The sequence below is a fragment of the Paramisgurnus dabryanus genome, chromosome 19 (assembly GCF_030506205.2).
Source record: "Paramisgurnus dabryanus chromosome 19, PD_genome_1.1, whole genome shotgun sequence".
Lineage (NCBI taxonomy): Eukaryota > Metazoa > Chordata > Actinopteri > Cypriniformes > Cobitidae > Paramisgurnus > Paramisgurnus dabryanus.
In genome coordinates this window covers 15,750,125-15,765,594 of record NC_133355.1, presented here as the reverse complement: position 1 = coordinate 15,765,594, position 15,470 = coordinate 15,750,125, and the positions used below count along the sequence as shown (strand labels likewise).

General features: G+C 38.7%; 3 protein-coding genes across 6 annotated transcripts in view; all 3 read left to right on the top strand.

Moving 5' to 3' along the window:
* Nucleotides 1-32: 32 nt before the first annotated feature.
* snrnp40 (small nuclear ribonucleoprotein 40 (U5)) lies at nucleotides 33-4,129 on the top strand. The gene is made up of 10 exons (XM_065291052.1): nucleotides 33-273; nucleotides 495-624; nucleotides 752-845; nucleotides 1,071-1,236; nucleotides 2,313-2,435; nucleotides 2,532-2,652; nucleotides 2,802-2,884; nucleotides 3,117-3,178; nucleotides 3,258-3,361; nucleotides 3,903-4,129. The coding sequence occupies exons 1-10, from the start codon at nucleotides 163-165 to the stop codon at nucleotides 3,950-3,952; spliced, it is 1,044 nt and encodes a 347-aa protein (XP_065147124.1). The 5' UTR covers nucleotides 33-162; the 3' UTR covers nucleotides 3,953-4,129.
* Nucleotides 4,130-4,359: 230 nt separating this feature from the next.
* Nucleotides 4,360-8,673, top strand: nkain1 (sodium/potassium transporting ATPase interacting 1). Its single transcript, XM_065291048.1, has 8 exons — nucleotides 4,360-4,545; nucleotides 4,741-5,068; nucleotides 6,473-6,610; nucleotides 6,826-6,906; nucleotides 7,042-7,239; nucleotides 7,363-7,423; nucleotides 7,509-7,590; nucleotides 7,817-8,673. Exons 2-8 carry the CDS (start codon nucleotides 5,015-5,017, stop codon nucleotides 7,824-7,826), a joined length of 624 nt encoding a protein of 207 aa, XP_065147120.1. The 5' UTR covers nucleotides 4,360-4,545; nucleotides 4,741-5,014; the 3' UTR covers nucleotides 7,827-8,673.
* A 517-nt stretch (nucleotides 8,674-9,190) lies between these two features.
* pum1 (pumilio RNA-binding family member 1) overlaps nucleotides 9,191-15,470 on the top strand; it is a 30,356-nt gene continuing 24,076 nt past the window's right edge. For all 4 annotated transcript variants that reach the window (XM_065291047.2, XM_065291044.2, XM_065291046.2 and 1 more), the window contains exon 1: nucleotides 9,191-9,300. The gene's annotated coding sequence lies outside the window, so the exon portion shown is untranslated. The remainder of the gene's footprint in view (nucleotides 9,301-15,470) is intronic.

Here is a 15,470-nt window from a genome sequence, read left to right as displayed (position 1 = left end):
GTGAACCAACCAATTAGGAGCTTTCGCGTCACCGGATGTGTTTTACTTGGCGAGCGTGTTGCTTGATGGCGGTGTGTAGCTTGGAAACTCATTCATTATAAAAATAAGTAAATAGTACTAATCGTTTTTAAATATTACCGGTATTTGAGTATTTTCACAATCATGATCGAACCAAAGAAGCGCGCCGCGGAGATGGCAGTTGTTCCGACCGCTGTGAAGAGACCCCGGACCGAGCTCGTAGCCGCAGCGCAGTCCCAGCAGCTTTCAGCTATGGTAACAAAGATCTGCATAAAAAAATATTTCTTCCACACAGCTGTAAAATAACAATATTCTGGGTCTCTGTTTGATCCCATGCACTTTTAACCACCCAATGAAAACTTTCTACAATATCACCACCCGTAATTTAAGGATACATGATTAGTGGATTAATCGGCCCTGCTGTAATAAGACCACCTGCATAAACATGAATCTATTTGTGTGTATCTATATGACAGGGTCCTCCACGAAGCTCCAGTCTGCAGGCTCCTATAATGCTGCTGTCTGGCCACGAAGGAGAAGTTTACTGCTCCAAGTTTCATCCCAATGGAGCTACATTAGCATCATCAGGATATGACCGCCTTATCTGTGAGGCATCTTTTTGTCTTCTTTTATGTTTAAGTGTAACTTAAATTATTATCTAAGAACGTGTAGGTTATGTGTTGATGTATTGTGTGTTTTTTTAATTATGTTTTTGATGTTCGTATTATTGCAGTGATGTGGAATGTTTATGGAGACTGTGAGAATTATGCTACACTTAAAGGCCACAGTGGAGCTGTGATGGAGCTACATTATAACACAGATGGAAGGTGTGTGTGAATGATAAAGAGGCTTGCTGCATTACATTTACGCATTGGGAGACGCTTTTGTCCAAAGCGACTTACTGTGCATTATATTTTATCAGTATGTGTGTTCCCTAGGGCTTAAACCTATTATCTTTTACACTGCTAATGCAATGCTGTACCTACAGAAACTCACTCTTGTGCTCCTGCATATTTGTTTATTTTTTTTACATTGTGTTTTTTTTCTTCCAGTCTGCTCTTTTCAGCTAGTACGGACAAGACGGTGTGTGTGTGGGACAGTGAAACAGGGGAGCGTGTGAAGCGTCTGAAAGGTCACACGTCCTTTGTGAACTCTTGTTTTCCGGCTCGCCGTGGACCACAGCTGGCCTGCACAGGCAGTGATGATGGAACTGTGAAGGTAAATATGACACTATTTATTTAACAAAGTCCTATTAAAGAGAGCACATCAGGGAAAGAATATAAGGTCAAGGTGCTCTATGGTCAGGGGTTAATCATAAACCTCATGCACACAGCACTTTGGGAAATGGGAAAGCATTCTGTGTAAACAAGAGGCAGAAACAATGCCATAAGGGGCATGGTGTAGTAGGGACCTACGTGTCATCGCAACCAGAAGTTGTGGTTCAGCTCTTTGACACAGGGATTTAAACGCAAATCAACATTCATGATAAGAAATGCCTGCAAACTGGACTGAAGCAGAGATCAGGGAGCTATCACTATCTGCGCTGAACCTGAGATCATTCACCAGCATGACGGAACAGTGCACCACATGCTCCTTATATTCTCTTCACAAACACACATGCACACATGTGGTTTCTCAAGAGAAATCACTGATAATTAGCAAATGCAAAACATATAGCAGCTAGCGTGGACATTAGCCCGACTCCGAGTACAACGACTTGGTTGAACAAAAATAAACAATATTTTGTTGCTTAAGCTTATGTATTCAGTCATTATTCATGGTATACTAAAAATCCATGTGAAAAAATAACTTCTCAATGTTCTCAGGTCAAATATTTATATGTGATTAATTTTCGATTAATTAATTACAAAGCCTCTAATTAATTAGATTAATTTTTTTAATCGAGTCCCGGCCCTACTTAAAATACATCAGTGCCCTTTGTTTGCCTCAAAATGCACACAAGTAATTTTTTAGTAAGGCATGTTTGTTAAAACTAGTTATATTGCCTAATTAAAGTAAGGTCTAGTCCTGATTTAAGCTAATTCCTGTCAGGGAAACCACCCCATAATGCTCAAATGTGACCCTGCCTGTGAAACATGACATGAGAGACATCTAACGAACATTCTGTGAAAATATAACCTTGATATCTTTAATATTCAGTGATTAAGGTGAGGTCAAAGATTGAAATAAATGACTGAAATCTAAATTTGATACTCCGAATTGGGTTTCACATTGAGAGTAACAAATGATCTAAGTTGTCTAGTACAAGATTCTGTATTTCTGTGTTAATGTAGCTGTGGGACATCAGGAAGAAGGCCTCTGTCCACACATTTCAGAACACCTATCAAGTTCTCAGTGTGACATTCAACGACACCAGTGACCAGATCATCTCAGGAGGCATTGACAATGACATAAAGGTCTGGATGCCCATCAAATTCTTTTCCAACAGAATTCTTTAAAACTACATTCCCGAATCCATTTTCATACATTTGCATTATGTTTATATGTTGCAGGTGTGGGACCTGAGGCAAAACAAACTGATTTACACTATGCAGGGTCATGGAGACTCTGTAACAGGTCTCAGTCTCAGCTTAGATGGGTCTTACCTGCTGTCAAATTCAATGGATAACAGTGGTAAGCATAAGGGGGTGAATACGACTGGACCCTCCATTTCCTCTTTTTAATGTGTGACTGCAGACATTTAAATATATGTGTGTGTAACAAAGTTACTTTTGTAAATACTAACCTGTTAGATATTTTTGTGTTAATGTTTTTTTTTATAGTGCGTGTCTGGGATATTCGTCCATTTGCACCAAAGGATAGGTTTGTGAAGATCTTTCAGGGAAATGTCCATAATTTTGAAAAGGTAAGTCCAACTATTTGAAAGATGAATGGTTCCAATATATAATTCCAATATATAATTCATTTATGGTTTGTTCAAATGTGAAATCCTAGAAATTTTCTTTACTTTTAATGATGATACATGCATTTTACACAGATAAAAGTTTAAGTGTACCGGTAGATCTAAGCAGACATCACAGACACAAGCGGTTGAAAAATACTGGGCAACATTAAAGGCTTTTCTTGTGTGTTTTTAGAATCTTCTCAGATGCTCATGGTCTCCTGATGGAAGTAAGATCGCTGCAGGTTCTGCTGACAGGTATCAGTCATTTTTATAGTGCATGTATTTTTACTGTATTATTTGTGCTTATGTTTAACACAGCGTGTTTGTGTTTTAGGTTTGTGTACATTTGGGACACAACGTCCCGTAGGATCCTTTATAAACTCCCTGGACATGCTGGATCTGTCAACGAGGTGTCATTCCATCCAGAAGAACCTATTGGTATACACTAGTATAATGTTTTAGTTTTTTTTAAAGCTTGAAGTAATGCAATTGCTTGGAGAAATCCTTTGCATTTACAATGATTTGGGGTAAAGTGGGACACTTTTGGTCTATACAAATTAATTGTCCTAGTTTATCCCAATATTGGGTGTATTTAGCAATGCTTTTTTTTTAAGCGACACAAAAGTATGGTGAACGTGACTTCACCAAGTAGTATGTGATCCTGGATCAACACTTTCATTAACCAATCCGATTGCAGGATTAGGGTGTATGTTAGATTTAGGGGCTTTAAAATATTGTCTCAAACTATTATTTCAGACTAATTTGGGGGTTTGGGGGAGTAAAAATGGTTAGGTTTTGATTTGGGGTTTCTTTGATTAAAATGTTGATCCAGGACCAACAAAAATGTTGATCCAGAATCACATCTTACGTTGTGAAATCACTGCTACCCAAAAGTATCCGTAGTCCAGGATATATTTTATATGTTTATTTCTTTAAGCTTAACTTGTAACTCCAATTTGTATTATTTTGTCTTTTACAGTCCTCTCTGGATCCAGTGATAAGCGTCTCTACCTTGGAGAGATTCAATAACTTTTTGAGTGTGTGTGACGTGTGTGTTTGTATGAGTGTGAATGTGAGAGTGAGAAAAGATTGGGAAATTTGATTTACATTTGACAGTTCAGTTGAAAAAAAAACTGTTGATGATCAGTTAGCGAAAAATGTTGGATTTGCTTTTCTATGCTTTTAATAAACATGTTTTCAGAAGTATTGTTTGCATTATTTGTCTGTTTGTCTAAATAAAAAGTGTGATTGTTGCATATGATTTTGAAATATTAGTAGTATTCAATGTATCTTTTTTTATACTATAAGATATTTGATAAGCATACACTGAATAATCTAATTTAAAATCTTGTGAAAATATAATGGGGGTTCACTCAGTAGAGTGCCAACAGCTGCATGATGGTTTTCTTTGTGCGCTGTAAACGCCTCGTGTTGTGCGTCTCTATGCGGTTGCGCGAGCGCCACCGGGTTGCAGGATTGCACGAGGGTGTCTGATTTCCACCCTCTCCGGTACCGATGTTGACAAAGAGCCGGGACAGACGGATGGTTGCTTGATCTACAGCCCTGGTCTGAGACTATCGAGGACAAAATCGGCACCGTAAAAGCGAATAACGAACGGCACGGTAAGTCACAAAGACACGCTTTGTACTCCATTTGCGTTGTTTTCTTACCTCGCGCCCTTACACCCCCCGCTCGCGCTCCGCCTGATGCTTATCATATGATGCTCGTTTGTGTCTGTTAACCGCGCGCTCCCTCTCATTCTTCCTCTGTTCTTTGTGCTATTTTTGGGTTGGTCTCCTGTAACGTACAAAATGAAGGTGTGGCAGACTCGGACTCGAATCGGGCTGTAGCCCTACCTGATTAGGACAGTTTCAGTTAGGACAATTCAACCGGATCCGCGACGGAGATCGGGAATGATCAGCGGCGACCTGAAAGCATCGACTCACGGAGGCATGCACGAGGCCGGGTGGGCTTCTTGATGTTTTGAATCGTTATCGTGATACAAGACAGAGAAGCGCGCTGGACCTCACCGGGGACTCCGCTTTCTCCCGACGCCTCGCGGGGCCCAAACCGTGCCTGAAGAGGGAGAGCATGGGCCGGTGCGATGGGAGGTGCACGCTCGTGGTCATCTGCTGCCTGCAGCTGGTAAGTCGTGTGTGTGTTGGGAGTGTTGTAGATGTTCAATACATGCATGATCTAGTCATAATCTGTATATGTTTATAGGGATTATAAAGTATAGAAAGTACAAGACCTCCACTGGCTTTTGGTACTTATTTTAGAGGAGTGATGCCAAGGGATTGTGGGTAATGGGGAAGATGTCCTGGTTCCAGTTTCTTTAGGGACCAAAGGAGTTGCTTACGGTGAAACTTTCCTCGCAGAGAAACTTCATGTCCCAGATATGATGTTTGTGTAACACAAACGAGGTGTGTATGAGGATGACGGGTCTCCAGAGGAAGGGGCTTTTCTCATAGGGCTGGGGCTCCAGGCAGTTTCCATGGAAACAGCTGCAGCAAAGCGCTTTGGGATTGCTCCTGTGTGTTAGAGAAAGAGACAAGGTTTTATTTTTTTGCTACTGGCCTAAGTGGGTTTAATGTTTTTTTTTTTTAAGTAAACCAGAAGGTTTGCTGATTCTGCACTGTGACCATTCAACGTTAACTTAACTACATCAAATACAAAGGAGCATTTTTTCACATAAAGCTGGGTTGTAAATCTACGCTGAACAGTCACAGATAGATTCTCCTTTATAACGCCTATAGATTTTCTGTCCGTCTACATCCCTCCTTATGGCTTTGTTTGGTCAGTCTGCAGCACTGGATGCTGTCAGTGTGCAAGGCAATTTCTTGGATGGATGCTACACGTCTCAATATCTGCTCCACTAGATGCCAACAATACCAGACTTTGTGTACCGCATCTCTGCCAACATAACTTGGGAGTCTTTTTTGCTAGTCTGACACTTGCCTAAATAAACTCGATTTGGCTTATTTAGGTCGGCCAAGATTTAAACACAAACAGAATGTATATGCTGAACAAAGCTGGTAGCTATAGGGTGAATTTGGGTATTCTGTTTTCATTGTTTTTTGCACCCTTGACCTGCACAATTTACTGTTGTTGTTGTTGTTGTTGTTGCTTATTCCATATCAGAACCTAGGTGCCCTACATCAGTGGTTTTCAAACTGGGGGCCGCGAAATGGTGCCAGGGGGCCCCCAGTTTTATGACATTTTATGAAATACATCTATTTATCATGAATTGTGTGTAATTAAACCTAAAAAAATAAGGCCACTAACCAAAAGCACTACTTTTTTGTATAATTTAATGTTTTTTTTTAATTAAAATGTTGAGTTTTAGAACATTTTTTTCACAAATTTTCTTTGGGGGGCCGTAAAGGAATGCACCCTACACAAGGGGGGGCCACACATTGAAAAAGTTTGGGAACCACTGCCCTACATTACCCAGTGCGTCATTTTACCCCACATTATCTGTTTTAGTGCATTTGTTATAATTTTTATATTTGTTATTTGGGTGTTAACATACAGTTCTTTTGTTCATAGGTTGCTGCATTACAGAGGCAGGTGTTTGACTTCCTGGGATATCAATGGGCCCCCATCCTTGCCAATTTCCTTCATATCATGGCTGTCATTATGGGAGTGTTTGGAACTGTGCAAATTCGCTCCAGATATCTTATATTGGTATGCATACACACACTATAATGTACATAAACAGATTCAAAATCATAAGCACATAAACACACAATCAGGAGACATGATTCACATGTTTTCACTTAGGCATGTTACTCATATAGTTAAAAAAGATGTCTGGTTTGTTAATGTCTTTACATGCTATTTTCACACAAATATTTTTTTATATGTGTTTATATTTCTGTCTGTGCATACTTGTGTTTTAGTATGCTGTGTGGCTTGTGGTCTGGGTTGGCTGGAACTCTTTCATCATCTGTTTTTATCTGGAAGTTGGACACTTGTCACAGGTTGGTGCATCTGATTTAATGCCTTCTCATTAAAACATTTATATTAAGCCTCTTAGTGAATGTTAATAAATTTTAAATGCACGCTCGGGGGATTTGCCAGTTAAAACCTTTTTGGGTTGTTCTGTATTTTTTCAGGATAGGGATTTCCTGATGACATTTAACACATCACTTCACCGTTCCTGGTGGATGGAGAATGGGCCTGGTTGCTTAGTTACACCAGTGCCTGACTCGCCATTGGCTCCTCAGGATCATCATGTGATCACTGTCAGCGGCTGCCTACTGGACTACCAGTACATAGAGGTGGTCAGCTCAGCCTTGCAAGTGTTCCTTGCAGTAAGTACACGCACATTTAGTCGATAAACATACAACTTGTTTGTTAGATAGGAAAAGCACTGAGACAGTCTAATGCAGTGGAATTGACTTGGATGCACATTTACACATTCATTTATTTTTCAGCTCTTTGGATTTGTGTATGCCTGCTATGTTAGTAAAGTCTTCCTGGATGATGAGGAGAGCTGTAAGTCTTCTGTAATTTTTGTTTATTGCTTTTTTCAGGAACTAAATCTGTTGCTTAAGTTTAAATTCCCATTTCTTTGTTACAGTCGATTTCATTGGTGGATTTGACACTTATGGTTACCAACCTCCACAAAAGAGTTCTCACTTACAGCTACAGCCTCTCTATACGTAAGTACGCATTTTTACATTTACGTTTTCTGGAAAACTTGATTCTGATTGGTCAATTGAGGCTTAATGTTTTTTGTATAATGACCACATTTGACTGTTGTTACAGTTAATCCATTTTTGTCCAGCTGTGCTAAATAGTTTTTCCAGGACATTGTAAAAATGATTACTCTAAAATATAAATGTTGTGCCTGTTTTAATATGGTTTATTTTTTTAATATATATTAAGCACTGGATAGAAATCAAAGAAACCCCCACCTTCAGAGGGAAACAACTGCTTGTCTCTGAGAGATGAAGTCCTCTGCATTGTGGGATACTTGCTACCAGCTTCAATGTCTGTCTCCCAAACTCTGTCTCCCTCTACTGGAGAAATGATGAAGTGCAGCACCAGCCTGCATGTGTGTGACTTAGTAAGAACAAGCTTATAAACAGGACAATACTTAAGCCCTTTTGAGACAAGCATTATTAAATAAGATTTGAAGATGGCAACAGATCATCTGTGTTAAAGTGTGTGCACAAAGGCCTTTGTATATGTTTGTGTATTCACAAGAAGGCCAACCTTTGACCCAGGTAATCTTTGGACACATCCCAGAGCTGCTTGCTCAGCTCTTGAGTGTGTGTGTGTGTGCGCGTGTGTGTGTTTGCGTGCGTGGGAGCGTGTAAGAGAGATTGCTTATATTCTGATGTAAGACACTAAAATGTAATGTGTTAGATGAATGTGTTAGGTTGGGTAGATGTGTATTTGGGGAATGCAGTAGGACTTTGTGCATGTTAAAATCATGGTAGAGGAGGAGTTGTGCCTCTAGGTGGCTCTTAATATGTCTGTGTGCATGAGCACTGCGTGTCTCTGAATGTGTTCATGTTCACAGACAAGTTTTGATGTATTTATGCACCCAACGCATAATGTGACTAGCCATAAATGTTTATTTGAAGACCACTTCATAACGAATGTATGTTCGTGCAAAATACTTGTTTTTTCAGAAGGGATGTTTTTGTGTGAGTGAGAAAGAGAGAAATGAGGGACACAACTGTTGTAGATGGGATGGGTGGGACAGTTGTTCAGCATAATAAACTCTTTCTAGATTATTCTTTGTCTTGTTCACTAATTAAAACAGCACATTGGGTATGTGAAAAGCAAAGCATTATTGTTATACTCATAAAAAACATACATATGGATGCTCTATATCAGTTTCACAGTGCTTTAAAATCCCTTGGGACAGGTATGACTGACAATGGGCATATCTGTTTAGGTAATTATTTGCAATAGTTTACTCAGTGCCTCTGCTTATTTAGACAACTATGTAGGTGCACCTTAAAAGCAATGTTTTATTTATATTAATTTCCGTTTAGTAATTTTGAACATGTAAACATTTAGACAAAAATGCTTAATTTGTGTAGTGGTGGTGAAAAAGCCACCATAAATACAAAAATTGTTGCTATAATATAACACAAATGTTCTAGGCATAGGATCACTAAAACGATAATAAATACATTAAGAGCGCCTGAAAAACACATGTATTGTTGTATGTGTCTCGAGCACAACAAAGGGCGACACTCCCCTCTTGGCGCAATGAACCGCACGCGCTCGTTTTCATTCTACCCATGATGACCCGCGCGCGTCTGCTTGGATCGAGCCGCCATGTTGTCGGTGTGAAAGCTAGGGAGCAGCTGCGAACCGGGGCTGAAATCCGTCACCATCCGCATCCTCCACCTGTGAGTAACCCCCTGCTATGAAACCGAGTGCTCATTGGGACGCATTTTAGCTCATTGTACGTTTATATTTTGGCGTTTTATGGCGTAGTAAGTGATTTTGAGGGCGTTATTGGCAGGCAGCGGTTCCCCCTCCTCTCCCCGGGTCTTCCTCCCGTTGTAGTGCTCTTCCTGTCCAGACGGTTCGGGCCTTTTGTTAACGGGACCTGTAGATTAGCGCAGAGCCGGCTTGTAGACTCGAAGTTACCGTTTTAACCAGTTTTTGCGTTCTGGTCTGTGAATCGCACGTGAATGTTTGTGTTGAGTTTACTGGAAATCAGCTTAACGTTATTTGAGCGACCGGGCCGTTGTTTAAACGTTTCATCAAAGCCTTGCGAGACAGTTCCGCCCTCACCGATTGCCGTTTCTATGTTTAATAGGTGGCAAATCAAACAAACGGTTCGGTTTTATGACCATATGATGTCACCGGGTTCATGTACATTGTTGGTGGCTCTCTGCACCGCCTCGCCAGTTAAATACAGGTGACATCTTTTGCTCGCATAGAGACGCGAACCATTCAACAGGGATCGTCACGAATAATGTTTGTGTTAACATGATAGAAACGCATGCTTTGGTCATGGTTAACCCACTTCCGGGAGGTGTGCATGCAGCCACCCGAGCTTACTGAAAGCTTGTTTCCGGGTGTCTCTGGCGATCAGGCCCGTGTAATGGCGATCCTGGTCAGGCTTTAGGCACATGAAAAACTGCCTGCTACATTTAATCCATGAGCAAAATAGCTTTGTCTCAAAGTCAGCATGGATAACACAGTTGTCTGCACGTGCAGTTTTCAGGCACGAGTCTGATAGTGCCTATAAATTCAGAAATGAAAGTAATACATTTGGACATAGGTTTCGATACTGCCGGTACCTGTGATGTTCATGTCAGAAAAGCTAAACTGGCATTCATTTCAATAGAGGAAAGAGGGGAGGGGATGTTTGTTTAAGGGGAGTTTTGGTGATGATTATCCACTTGGGGGAATTTTTCTTGTTCTAGTGGTGGGATTTAATTTCATAGTCACCGGTGTGGAATTAGAATGAGTTTCTTCCATGTGCACTTGGTGCTGTGAAGCTTAAATGGTAATTATTCAGTCTCCCAATTTTGGAAACGATTTAGGGAAATTGTTTTGGATGGCACAAGTTTTAGACTTCCAAATGACTACAAGCTCACGTTTAAACATAGTCATTAATGTCATATCGTGACACTGAGCGTAAAACCTTTTATCATCTATGTGATGGTTTGTTGCACGTTTAATCATATAGAAGTGTGGTATGAATTGTCTCCCTAGGAAGTGGAATTTTCAGCATTCAAAGAAAGAGTGTGGCTTTCTTATTCCTGTTCATCTAACCTGTGTACTGCTTTACCCCATTTTCTATCCAAGAATTAACCAAGAGCCTTAAATTATCTCTGTGTGCAGGATTATACCCAAGTGTGGGATCTTGTGCAGATGTGTAATTTGGGTGCATTGTAATTATAATGTCCATGTTTTTTTCTGATGGGCTGCCTCACACGAGTTTCTTTGATGTCTTGTCAGAGAGTAAATAACTGGCTGATGTGTAAAAAAACAATATACAAGCATTCGATTAACCTACATCAACTATGATATCATGTAGTGGTGGTTATTTCTTATGTTTTAGCAGTGATACTTATCAATGACTGTACTTTTAACCATATCCATTTAATTCAAATAAGTTTATTTTGTTAAAAAACAGCACTGTGTAATAATAAACAAGATAACTGCATGAAGCATGGCAACCATGTGCACACATTCAAAATAGGAGCTGTATGGAATGATCAGGAATTTGGGGCTATGCATTGTTTTGCTTATACTTGGACATTTGGGATTGGTTCTTGGTTTACTTAAAAAGTGATTCTTAGTAGGTAAACTGGTCAGTTTGAGTCACCATGTTTATTTTACCTTGGGGAACCTGAACTACTTCTACCGTTATCCCAACACATGATGATGTGATACACTTGTTTTACTGTTAAACATTACTGTTGACAGACGGATCTGGAAGTTTCTTTTAAATGTCCAGTTCTTCTTGGTGTTTTTGAAGCTTTGATTGTGTTACAGTGCGCATTTCACAATATAACACGTGTTCATGTTTCATGTAGGGCTAGAAAAACGATTATTTTAATAATCGATTAATCCGTCGGTTATTTTTCGGATTAATTCATGAATCAGATTAAAAACAAAAAACAAGAAAAGCATTCATTTCCAACCCCTTATTCAAAACAGAACTAAAATCTTTAGAAATTACACACACATGTTGCTCCTTGAACATACCTGAGCTGTTACAATAATAATAAAATAAAATAAAAATGGACTAACACAAAAAATACACACATAATTGCTTTAAATCTGTCAAATATATAGACTTTTTTATGATGCATTTCCCATCAAGAAGCCTCTCTTGATAGTATCAAAAAGATAGTATATGAGTATACACTCAGAAATAAAAGTACAAAAGTTGTCACTGGACAGTACCCTTTCAAAAAGGTACACCTTTGTACCAAAAAAGTGCATATTAGTACTTCAAAAGTACATATTGGCAGTTCAAAGATACATATTTGTACCTAAATGGTACATATTAGGACCTTTTATAAAGGATACTGCCCCAGTGACAGCTTTGTACCTTTATATTTGACTTTATGTGTTTTCTCTGATCGGATAGCTATCTCATTTGTAAAAACTTTTCCATTTACATTTGGCCACATAAATGCGTCTTGTGAAAACGGAAAATGCGTCTTCTACTCTTGCGCAAAATGCAAATACACCATTCTTTAGTTCGCCTTAAAAAATTTAAGACGATGTTTATGCAAAAAAGGCGGCACTTACTGTATGTTGTACTGTATGTTGGGCCGGGCACGCGCGTCTCCTTGCTCGCCATGAGCTGGAGCGCGCAGTACAGAGCAGCAGAAGAGTGACAGCGCGATCATTTAATGTACAGGTCCATGACGGGGAAAAGTGTTCATGCAACTCTCTCTCAAAGTTTTATTTCTTTGTTTAAAGCAACACTATGTAGTTTCCATGTAAAAATGACTTACAGCTCCCCCATGTGGTTGAAAAGTGAAACAGTGCCTGGTATCAGACACTCTTCTGCAGGCAGGGAGAGGGGCGGGGCTGTGTTTCCTACCCTCCACCGCCACTTTCAGAGTGTGCTTGTAGCAGCTAGGAGGCTGCTCAGGTTGCAGCAACAGTACAATTTGTCCAGTTAAAAGTTGTTCTATCACTGAAATAATTTTAGAGACATTATTTAAAGGTAAAAAAACTACATAGTGTTGCTTTAATATCATTGGAGTTTGTCATTGGAGTTTTTTATTGGTTCTATAAACTTTTACCGTCGTCGCTCCATAAAGCATAAGAGTGTCGTCTTTGTTTACCTCTTTGCTAACTTCCAGGTGACGCGCTTACGTTTGGGAGGAGTAAAACACTGACATGGGGTTTTCCTCTACCTCCGCTGTTTTTTTATCTTTTCTTCGCCCTGTCTATGAGGCGCCGAACTCTGCAAGCAACAGTGCGCGAGAGAGACCGAGTGTGTTCACTCCGCTCCGCGCTTATAACTGAAGTGTTTCTTTTTTTTTTTTAATTAAACATCTCTGCGTCACACGACACAACGAAACGATTATGAAATTCGTTGCCAACTCTTTTAGTAATCGATTTTTTTCGATTAAATCGATTCGTTGTTGCTGCCCTTGTTTCACGTGTAAAAAAACTGTGTTTTTCACACAATTTACTTATCTGTATATAGCGCTGTTTTCACTGTCCTAAAAACAGGCTGATGTCTTCCTTGTTCTATGAAGTCCCTCCTTCAAAAATACGTACTGAGTTCTGATTGTGTAGTTTGTTTAGTGTGTTGTGATTCGATAGCAGCTTAGCTTGCCGTTAGCTTAGGTGATTGACATATTCCTGTGGGCGGAGTTTAGTCAAAAAAACTGTTCTACTGACGTCATTAAAGCAGGAAGTAGAGGGCTGTAGTCCACACCGGCCGTTCGCTGTAGGCTTTGAAAGGTGAATTCTGTTCAAGAAAATATATCGCCGGCAGTGAACTTTGAACTTTATCATTTTACAGGTATTATTTATGCTTTTATAGCAACATTACACACTAACTATGGTATAAAAATAGGATCAGGAAGAACGTGACCTTTAAAAAGGTTGTGGTAGTGATATCTATAAATATTTTTATTTAGGTTAAAAGTTGAACGAGATTGCAGCTTTCCTGCGAGTGGGTGTTGTTTCAGCGTTAACAGTGGACACGCCCCTAGCGTTTGAGAGGAGAGAATTTGGCCTATTTTTTCAAAATTTTGATAACTTTTTTAATTGACATTTTTCATCATTCAGAATCAGATGTTGCTGGGTTTTTTGTACATATTTAACTTTAGACTTTAAATGTCTTGCATGTGTAAATTCCTCTTTTTGGGGTTATTCCAGTTCATGGTAAAACCCAGTTTCATTTAAGAGTAAACCATATTTATAGCGCTTCTAGTGACTGGTGGTAAACAGTTTCTTTGACACTAATTTAACATGCAAGTTATGAACAGGAAGTTATGGTTCTAGTATTCTACTCCATAGACCCTTCTAATTCCAGAAGGTTATGTGATAAAATCAATGCTCCGTGCTGTCGGCTCCTCTTGCATGGTTTTAAGGTGAGATTACACAAATTTTAGGATTATTCAGTCAGGATTTATTTGTGCATGTGATGGCCTGCCTCTACAGTATCATATTTACTTTATTTTTTTATCAAAAGCTCAGATCTCATTCAAATGAAAAGCAAGAGCAATAGATAACACACAGTTGCTTTTGTTTAGTTGCTCAGTTTTTGTTCAGGTTTTATCATGCTGTTTATATAATTATATAAAAAATGCCATATTATACATAGTTTTTCAACTGTTTTCTATTAGATAAAGAAAAAGCAAAAACAGTTGCTATGAGGAATTATTGGCTTTAGTAACACTTCACAATAATGTGTTGTTAACATTAGTAAATGCATTAGCTAACATGAACTAACAATGAACAATAGTTTTTCAGCATTTATTAAACTTTGTTAGTGTTAATAGTCATTAACATGAACTAATATTAATAAATACTGCACAGTTCATTGTTACTTCATGTTAGCTAATGCATTACCTAATGTTATCAAATCCTTAGATACAAAAGCCGCTAAATGCCACCACCACTTCAAAAATGACAGTGATATTGATCGAATGCTCTTGGCATGTATTATACGTTCATCAAATACCTTGGCCAATCACAAATGCCGGTTTGATGGCAGAATCTGTTAAATGCCACACAAATTATTTTTGTCCTCCAAATGCACAGAAGAAGAATTGGGTGAATGATGGAGAGCGTTTTTACCCAGTAAACTTGTTAAGCCACCTCCCACACTTTGAAATTGTAAATGCACACACTAAAATGTTTAACCACATTAGTCAACATTTAAAGTGGATCAAAACCATTTATAAGTTGTCATATAACTATAACGTAACCAATACTCGTTCTTGTCTTAGTGCAAATTTTATTTTGAACTTCTATGATCCAGTTCAATTGTTGACTAGTATATTTGACCTATAGACAATATTATATACAATCTATAGATATCTTCTGAAAGAAAACACCTGGGACTTTATCTTCCAATTTAAACATAAAGATAAGTAAAAAAAAGTGTTATAAATGTTTAGGTATAGTTGAACTGAAATGTTATGTACAAAATATATTTCTGTTTTATAAAAAATATATAATAGATGTCCCATACAACCCAGAAAGCAATGCTCTCAAAGCCACAGCTTGATTTCACAAAAATGAGGCTTCTGTAAGCTTTTTTCTTGATCATGACACATTTCCAAATATGGCCACTGGGCTGCTCCAAATGCCCCTGCTATCCTAATGATGTAGTAGAAGAAGCTATATAAATTATTTATATGTGGCTATTACCTAGTGTATATGTATCTACTAAACCTTTTTGTTAAATATAAAAAAAATTGGCATTTACAATTAAATTAGAAACATTTACTGAATGATTGTAAAATGTGTGCTCTGTTTATTTTAATGTCATTATGAAACCCTTATAGAGGAAAAAACAAAGACAACTATTTACATGAAAGATACTAAGTGTTTTACATACAAACCTACTCAGAGT